The 9,159-nt window shown below is 51.0% G+C and overlaps 2 protein-coding genes across 2 annotated transcripts; one reads left to right on the top strand and one right to left on the bottom strand.

Moving 5' to 3' along the window:
* The first annotated feature begins 1,788 nt into the window (after positions 1-1,788).
* MIF4GD (MIF4G domain containing) lies at positions 1,789-5,028 on the top strand. Its single transcript, XM_009700579.1, is given in 6 exon segments — positions 1,789-1,928; positions 2,724-2,833; positions 3,149-3,185; positions 3,188-3,294; positions 4,040-4,132; positions 4,598-5,028. Coding segments are annotated over 6 exon segments (657 nt in total). The 5' UTR covers positions 1,789-1,846; the 3' UTR covers positions 4,826-5,028.
* A 1,185-nt stretch (positions 5,029-6,213) lies between these two features.
* Positions 6,214-8,945, bottom strand: MRPS7 (mitochondrial ribosomal protein S7; the record flags this gene model as incomplete). Its single annotated transcript, XM_009700580.1, has 4 exons — positions 6,214-6,547; positions 7,327-7,494; positions 8,376-8,439; positions 8,754-8,945. Coding segments are annotated over 4 exons (646 nt in total), but the record flags the coding sequence as incomplete, so codon positions are not given.
* Positions 8,946-9,159: the final 214 nt, after the last annotated feature.

Genomic DNA, 9,159 nt, shown 5'->3' on the forward strand with positions numbered 1-9,159 from the left:
TCGCTGCTCTTCTCCCTCCCTTTGCAGCAGCTGGGGCACGTCCCACCAGGTATGACCCCCACGGGGTAGAGCCTTGGCACACGGGCCAGCTATCACCAGCAGATCGAGGGTGCTATCCCCAACCACGTCAGTTCCCGGGATACCTCGCCTAATGGGGACCACTTACAGAGGAGGAACCGGTACCCACGGGTGATGCTGTGCCCGGTGTCACCCACTGCCACCAGCCCTTCAGGCAAGGTGGTCCTGGCAGCAGGATCTCTAATGCAGATGAGGCCTGGCTGGTTTTATGCTCACACACTGTGGTTTGCTCTGGGCAGGGTTATTTGGCACAGCAGTTCAAAGCAGCCATGCCCATCCCCTCGGAGGCGTGGGGAAGGATGCTCCGGGAGAGGTGCTGGGCAGTGGTGGCAGAGATGCTGCCAGACAGGCTTGGGCGCTTCCTGCTTCACTGTGTGCGACGCTGAGCTCTCGCCAGGTTCTTTCCATGCAGCAGTGCTGCTGGTGGGACATAGGGCTGCTGATGAGTTCGGGCCGCTCCGCTGGCAGTGCAGAATGGTGTGAACGCAGATACAGAGGGAGAGAGACAGTGCAGAAGGAGGAGAAGTCGGATGGGAAGGAGTTTGCCAACCAGACACGGCACGGAGTGCACCCAGCTGTTTGTGAATCCATCTGGGAAAGAAACTTCTGTGCAGGTCCCAGGGCAGATAACCCTGTGCAGGTGAGAGCTTTGGCTGCGAGAACAGTGTGAGCAGGTTGTCACCCCCATGGGGCAAGGTCTGCCCTGAGTTATTACATGTTGTGCCAGGGGTTCGTGGCAAGTGGTGTGCGCGAGGTGTCCGGCTGCCTGCAGAACGTGTCCCATGCCTCTAAAGGGTGATGGGCTCTTTGCCTTTAATCCGGGTAGGGACCTGTTTGCAGAGAGGGGTGAGTAACAGCCCAGGAATTTCGATGAGCTGGCAAAACTTATTTGGCCGATTGCCTTGTCCTGTTTGTGCTGTGGTTCTGGCCAGCCTGGCATTTTGCATCCAGCAGATCATCTCGTGTGCATGTCAAAGAAAGCCCTTCCTCTCTGCGCCATGTGTACCCTCTTGCTGTCTTCGCTGTATCACGAAGCAGAAGAAAATTAATCTAGAGACTATTTAGGAGCACCGTTGGTACTGCAGAGAGCTGTAGTTGACTGCAGGGGGATGAGACAGGAGCTGTTGCTGTTGGGGATTTGGCTGCGGAGCTTGCTGTGTCTCACTGGGAGTTGAGGGAGCCTGGCTCCAGCGCAGGAGAGCTGCTCTGCTCGCTCTGGTGAGTGTGCATCGGATGCTCAGGTGTCAGCTTTGGTTTTTCCCCAGGCTTTTGTATGAAACCAGCTGAAATGGTGTTTCAAAGGCACAAGGGAGCAGCTGCATAGAGTGCTCCTGCATGTGCTTCCCTGTGATATAGCCACAGGGAAGCCTTCTGAGGGAAGATCGGTGTATTTTGGGGTTGCCTTGGTGTGCTGTCCGCTTTGAACCTGCAGATCAACAGACTGCAATACATTTTTCGTATCAGAGAAGTGTAAAGGCTCTGAAGATGAAGTCCTATCATAGGCTGGTAGGAAACAAGGCTTAAAAAGATGTGGGAGTGAGGCTTTGTTCAGATCCAGGGCTGGAGCTGGGTGCTGTAATAACAGAGTAGTTTCCTTGGGGTGAGGGGCTGTGAGGATAACAGCCTGTGCTCTAGCACTGGATGGGATTTGCCAAATGGCTGGCTGAAGGTCTGCTTTTCCGTCCAACTAAGCTCTGTGTCCTCTTTCCCCAGGGACTGTCACTAGCCCATCCGTTGCCCTGACTCTTGCCCTTGGAGGAAGCCAGTCATGGGGGAAACAGGCAAAGAAGAGTACAAAATACAGTCCTTCGACACTGAGACTCAGAAGCTGCTGAAAACAGCCCTCAAAGGTCAGCAGGCTTTTACTAGCTCCTCTGCCACGCACAGCTTGGCTGGCAGATGAGGCTGAATGCTTGGACTCCTTTAAGGAACACCAATTGCTAAGTGTAGAAAAGCAGTTTCATAAATTCTGTTCATCACTGAGGGGGTCCCATTGGTGAATCTTCTCTGGGAAGGTCTTTTCTCCCTGCCTCTTCTTGCCCCCTCTCACCTTCTCCCCAGTGTTTAATGGCACAGCTGTTCAAACTCAGCTCCTGGTTTTCAACACTGGGGTTTTCTCTGATTTCGGAGTACGCTCCTCTCCTGCTCTAACCCAGCATCTCTCCCCAGACCTGGCCTCTCACCCCTCTCCAGTGCTTAGTTCCTGTTCTCTGTCCCTCCCTGCTGCAGGGCTGTCTCGTCCTCCCAGCCCCCAGGGTCTCTTGCTCGCTCCTCACGTCTCTATTCAAAACTCAGCAGGAGTTTGCACATCTAGCTCTCACTAACCCAACTTTGAAGCAGTGCTGGGATTTCAGATTCAGATCATCTTCTTGCTTCCCATACTATCTGCTTTCCTCCATTGCTTTCCCATTGTGATGGCTGCGTCTCCAGCCTGTGAGGACCATGCACTGTTGGAGATGGTATCTCCAAAGCAGCTGATGTGCAAGAGGGGCTGGTGACTTTTGATGTGGGAGTGAGCATGAGGTTTTGCACCATATGACATGGTTGTACCAGGCCCCACAACAACCTTCTTAGTTTTCCCGGTACCCCAAAGCAAGCAGGGCACAAAGGGTGCTGGGTCCTGACCGTGCTTCTCCTCTCTGCAGACCCCAGCAACGTGGACCTGGAGAAAGTGGCCAATATCATAGTAGACCAGTCCCTCAAAGACTGTGTGTTCAGCAAGGAGGCAGGGCGCATCTGCTACACCATCATCCAGGTAAGAGCTCCTCATGTCTGGACAGTGAAACGCTTACGCTGTGTGGGTTGTCCCTAGCCTGGGCCAGGAGAGGCTTCACCCCAGCCCTGTGCTCTGACCCCTCAGCCAGCTTTCCTCTTCTGCTGCTTGCTCTGTGCAGTGGCAGCATCCAGATGAGCAGCCGATGAGCACAGGCAGTTAGTTGCAGGTTTCCTGCCTCTCCTGGGCAATCACAGGAGGGTAGCTGCATGGTCCTGCATCACTCAAGTAGCAGAATCCCCCTGCTCCTCTCACACCCCCATTTCATCCCTCCATCCTGCTTTTGTGGGTTTGTAGGCAGAGAGCAAACAAGTTGGCCAGAGCATCTTCCGGAGGAGCAGCTGCAGCAGGAGTACAAGGACAGGGAGGAGCTGCGCACTCGCTCGCTCCAGGCCTGGATCTGCTACGTCACCTTCATCTGCAACATCTTCGACTACCTGAGGGTAAGGAGCCGGAGCAGGAGCACCCGGCTGCTGCCGCCCAGGGGTGCCAGAAGGGCCTGGGCATCCAAAGATGCCAGGGCAGGGGTGTTGGATGGGTGTTGTGCGGAGCCCCAAGGCTGTGGCTTGGCAATCGGGGCTGGAGTTGGTTCTTAGCACGAGGATGCTGCCGGGGCTGGTGCTACCTACAGGCAAGTGAACAGGCTTGGAGAAGCAGAGCTGTCTCTGGGAACAGTCACAAAGTCTGAGCTTCCTCATTTTGTACCTGGTGTCTGAAATCCCCTGATTTGCCTGCTCTCAAATGGACCAGATTGAACCAGTTTAGTTGCTAAGAGGTCCTGGGGGGGACCCGTGGACGCTGACGTAATTTCTAGCCCACATCCTGACAGTGTTTGTCTGCAAGCCTTCACTGCAGTGTGTGTACTTGGATGCCTGCATGGAGTAGATGTAAAAATTATGCAAGCAGAGCTGCAGATAGGAAAAATGCTGTTGCAACAAGTATATTTCTCATGACTACCTGCTTACATTTAAAAACAAATGTTTTTTACATCATTTGTTCAGCTTCTCTGGCTTCTGGAGACTCAAACGTCTGGTCTCCTACGTAAATCCCACCAATACGGCATTTGGCAGCCCAAGTAAATTCTGCTCCCTTCTCCTTTGAAAAGCAGCACAGGAACAACTATTTAAAGTCGCTGTAGACTCCTCCCTTTCTGGCCCCAAGCTGACAATGGCTCCTGCCTCCTTACAGGTGAACAACATGCCCATGATGGCTCTGGTGAACCCCGTTTACGACTGTCTGTTCCGGCTGGCACAGCCCGACAGCCTGCAGAAGGAGGAAGAGGTGAGTGCAGGGAAGAGGGCTGCTAACGCGCCTGTTGTCCTGCCAAGGACTGGCAAAATCACTGGTCTTTCTAAGAGCTTTAGTGCATGTTCCACACTTCCCTCTGTTCTTGGAGGCACCTCCTTACTCTGACCTTGGCTTCAGCCTTGCCATCATCTCTTGGAGACCCTGCAGGAAATTAACATTTTTTTTTCCCCCTTTGCGGGTGCATTCCTCTGGTAATTTTGTCTGAGACACAGGGGAGTTCAGGATGTGCTTTTCCAGTGCTTTTGCCAGAAGAGACATTCTGCTGCTTCTGCCTCCTGGATCACAGCGACTTGGGGGAAGCAGAACTGTCACCTGTTGGAAATCCAGAACATAGGGAACAGGACGAGTTGGTCCATAAGCGACTGATGGGGACCTCCACAGAGACGTGCCAAAGCTTTCCATTCCTTTGTACTCAGCCATCTTCTCTTCCTTCTGAAGGTGGACTGCTTGGTCCTACAGCTCCATCGCATCGGCGAGCAGCTGGAGAAGATGAACTCCCAGAGGATGGATGAGCTCTTCTCCCTCCTCCGAGATGGCTTCCTTCTGCAGGAGGGGCTCAGCTCCCTGTCCCAGCTCCTGCTGCTGGAGATCATCGAGTTTCGAGCTGCCGACTGGAAGATGACGGACGCTGCCCAGAAATACTATTACAGCGAAGTGACAGATTAACCTCTATACAGTAGAGGTGGAGAGATGTCCCCAGCACTTTCACCAGCAAGCTTCATATCAAGTTTGAATTTCTTTTCAGATTAATGTTTTTCTAGCACTTCGTGTAAATAGGATTTATACTGGCTAGAGCCTCTGGGCACATAACTGTCAGGCTGCAACTGGTGCTAGCCTGATTTTGGAAGTTTGGAGAGGTGGGAAGGGCAGGGTATATTTAACTTGGCAAGTTCTCCCACCGATTTTGTCTAATATTGGGGTGCTGCCAGGAAAGGGCAAGGAAGGCTTCTAGCTCAAACCAGCATTTTATATGAGTGTTAAGAAAAGCAGAGTTTAGGCTGAGAACATTTTGGTTCACTCGAGAGCCAGCAGAGCTGCGGGAGGCAGAGGGGAAATCTTTCACAGCTCAGGTTGTACCTGGTTCTCTCTGGCACAAGTCACAGAAAACAGGGTTGCCTCACAAACAGCTCAACAAGTGCTAGTTTTTCCAGACTCCTAGCACGCTGGCTGCACCTGCATGCACACAGCCTCCCCCACAGGTTGCCAACCACCAATACCTGCCACAGGGCAGCCTGCAGCAGGACAGGTCCCTGAGCACATACAGCTAGGAACAGGTTTTATAAGTTTTATACAGTAACTGTCATGCTTTTTTCAGAATTTAGCGAGGTTCAACTATAGTATGTTTCTTATAAGAATGAGGAAGAAAGGAAACAAAATAGTCTATTGAAGGATTTTTTTCTAATAAAAGTTTTCCACTAACACGTGCCCTGCTTTCTCTACTGCGGAGCTATGAACAATACTTAAAGGTTGCTCTTGACTGAAGGCTTAGGGCTGCGATACTCACTTTATCTGCTGGTGTAGGGCGTCAGCGTGGCTTTACACAACCAGGGTAGTAGGAAAGAGCAGTGTGAGATTTGAGCAACAGAGACAAAGGTTTGGAACTGAGAAACCTTCCCCATAAAACTGGTTTTATTTTTTCGGTTAACATTCCCATCAAATCTGTGCAGACAATGTTGCTGACGACCAGAACCAAAAATCAAAAAGGGCCTTTTATTGCCTTTTGTACCAATCACGCTAAGGCTGGTTATAGTATGGAAAAATATCCAGCTATGCTCTTAGCTGTGCAGCCAAAAAGGGAAAAACATTGCTGATTACGGGAGCAGAGAGACTTAAAAGTCACCAGGAAACAGGTAAGTAAGTGGAAGATTATTTTGTCCAGCATTGCTCTAAGAAAAACATTTCAGGCTTCTCTTCACAGGAAAGTGATTATGAAATAACTAGGGCACCTGTGCAGGGGTGGGTAACTCTGTCAGATTCCCCCTTCCCTCATCCAAACAAGCACAAAGGAAATTAACTTTGTGGGGATCAGATGGGCTGGCCCTGGCTTAATTCGGAAGCTGTCTGGAAGGAATCTTCCACCTTTCCTACTTCTCCCAGGCAGGGGGCCCTGGGGCTCTGCTCTCCAGGCCATGGGGCTGGTGGCATCGTGTCCCATGCACGGAGTCCCTACCACCAGCGGAAGTGGGCGTAAGCACGGTTGGCCTCTGCCATCTTGTGCAGCACATGCTTCTTCTTGATGATGGGCCCTTCGTTGTTGAAGGCCTGGAGCAGCTCCTGGGAGAGCTTCTCGGGCATCAGCATCCGACGGTTCTTGTTCTCCCTGCACTCCGTGATTAACCACTTCATGGCCAGGAAGCGCTTCCGATTGTCCTTCAGAGGGACCGGGACCTGGGAGAGGTTTAAACCGTAAGTTATTGCACTGCGAGGGTGCAGTAACCTGCTTTTCTCCAGCGGTCATAAAGGTCCAGCTGGACATGTCCAGATGTACACCGTGCTATGACTCCAGTCGCAGCATGCTACTCTCTGCAGTAAGACCAGCTCCCAACAGCTGATCTGTGCCAATTCACCTCCTCCGTCCATAGAAACTGGCCACTGCTACCAAAATAGAAATTCTGATCAGCCTTGGGTACTGCCAGCAGATGCTGGCCTTTGTAAGGACTTCTGGCCTATTTGGGAACTGGACCCAGGCTGGTTTGCGCTAGCAGAAGTAGGACACTGAATGACAGAGAAATGGCTCCACATCTCATTTCTCCATCAGGTCTTGAGTGTTGCAGAGCCCATCTTTAGAGACAGGTTCTGCTCATGTTTTAAATATTGCACTGTATCGGGTTGACCTTTTCTGCTATGCTGACCCGCCCCAGTAGGCCCAGGCCTGCTGATTCTTTTGCTGCCCATCACTGATCCCGCACTTCTTGGACAACATCTGCTGTGTACTCCTCTCTCATCTAGTCAGAGAAATAGAGACTGCTGCTGACAGGGGAACTGCCACGCTCACAGGCTAGGGTCCTGATCTTGGAAAGAGTTTCTAGGTGCTGTTTTAATCCAGATTGCAAAGTGGCTCTCTTCCCAAGGAGAGGAAAGCCTGAGCTGAAGGGGTGGAAAACAGTTCATCTGCTTCCCTAGCTAATTCTCTCCCAACCAGATGTGCTCCCAGACCCCTCTTTCACCTGGTAGGTTTTGCCTCCTTTTGTGATGCTGCTGAGCCCAATGATGGGCTGGCAGTTTTTCACAGCCTGATGGAAAATGACATAAGGGTTGCATTCGATTGTCTCCTTCTCATTTTCTGGAGCTTTGTGGTACTTCTCCAGCTGCCTCCTCTTAATGGCCTCTAGAGTCTTGGGACAAAGACAAGAAAGGAGACAGGCAGAGCAGATGGATTATCCCACTCCATGAAGTTACATCACTTCTACAAGCACCCCATTTTCACCTAAGCAGTTCGTTTTCTAGCCCTGTAGGCAACAGGCCAGTCAGGGATTCTCTGCCTCAAGTTTTACTTCACCCTCTTCCAGCTCTTCAGTCTCTTTATCAGACATTGCATTTGGGGTGAGTAGGCAGAGTAGCACAAACCTGGCCCAGAAGCCAGGGAAGGGCAGAGACAAAGTGGAGGCAGGAATACAGGACTGTGTGCACTAAGCATCCTCCCCCTCCAAAGCCTGGACTCAAGAGCCCAGAGCCCGTGTGTTTTTTCTGTCACAAGGAATCAGCAGTTACTTGGGGAACATTTCAGCAATGTGTGTCCCTGTTTCATGGGTGGAACACAGCAGACGGGACCACCAGCTAATACCAGTTACCATAGATCAGAGCAGGGGTCAAAACTGTGTCATACAGGTGACACATTTGTGGGACTTCATTGGCAAGTTATACAGAAGATAAGGCATGAAAGAGAGCTGGAAGGAAGATCTTTTGAGAAAATTATGCTTTTAAGGGTATCCTCTGAGTTTATGCAGTACGTAAGGTCCAAGAGATACTGACGAGTGGAAAGAGAATGTTTTCCATTAAGCTATCACCACCTGGTCTGTGAGCTGAATGAGGTTGTACAAAATGTATATCTTATCAGATCAATAATGGTGAGAGTAATGTGTGTGCAGGGGGAAATGCGTTAGGACTGCAGAGATGACCTGAGTTCTGGTAATGCCTAATTCCAGTGGGCCTGACATCCCAGCCTTCCATTTTGTATTGTTTTAACATAACAGTGAGAAGAAACATGAGTTCTCACCTGACCCATGAGGCTTCTGGCCAGCACTTTATTTCCATCCTTCATCATCATGTTGGTGAATTTACTGTAAACACAAAGCCAAATGCAATCTGATTTAAATTCTGATTTTATCAGCCTCAGAAATAAGCCCCCCCAGCTTTGTGTTGTTCCCATGGTTAAGTTTGGGTGCTGCTAGATCTGCTGTAATTATCTCTAATCACTGTCACTCAATGGACTGGCTTTGTGGGAAAAGATTAACCCAGAATAAAGGGATTGTGCTGTAACAGAAGGCAACGTGCAGCACAGCAAGTAAAGGCTGAGGAGGACAGCACAGCTCCCAAGCATTTTGGCTCCATGGGACCTAGTTGTAACGGAGGAGGAGATGATGCTTTCTCTGACCTGATCATAGGGTCGCTGAACACAGAGCTGGAGAGAGTGGGAGGAGCAGCTTTTATGGGTCGAACAGCCTTAAGCTCCTGTTTTTCCTTTTCCTCCTCAGACAGCTCCTCCCAAGGTTTCCGATACAATTCCTTGTTCACTTCTGGCTCTAAGAAACTGGGGTTGTAGCGACTCCATCTCACCTGCGTCAGCCTGCAAAGAACAAGAGGAGAAGGAGGGCTGTAAACTGACGCGCTCCGTATGTCGTGACAGGGACGTGGACAGACGTGAACATGTCTCAGAAGGACACGGTAGACCTGAGAGCCGTCTCTGCCTTCCTCTCCATCGCTGCTTCTCTACTGCAGCGCAGCCAGAGGCACAAGTCAACAACAAGGCCCACAGTTTTGCTGCAGAACTACGAGGCAAC

The sequence above is a fragment of the Cariama cristata genome, unplaced genomic scaffold (assembly GCF_000690535.1).
Source record: "Cariama cristata isolate BGI_N322 unplaced genomic scaffold, ASM69053v1 scaffold38235, whole genome shotgun sequence".
NCBI classification, from domain to species: domain Eukaryota; kingdom Metazoa; phylum Chordata; class Aves; order Cariamiformes; family Cariamidae; genus Cariama; species Cariama cristata.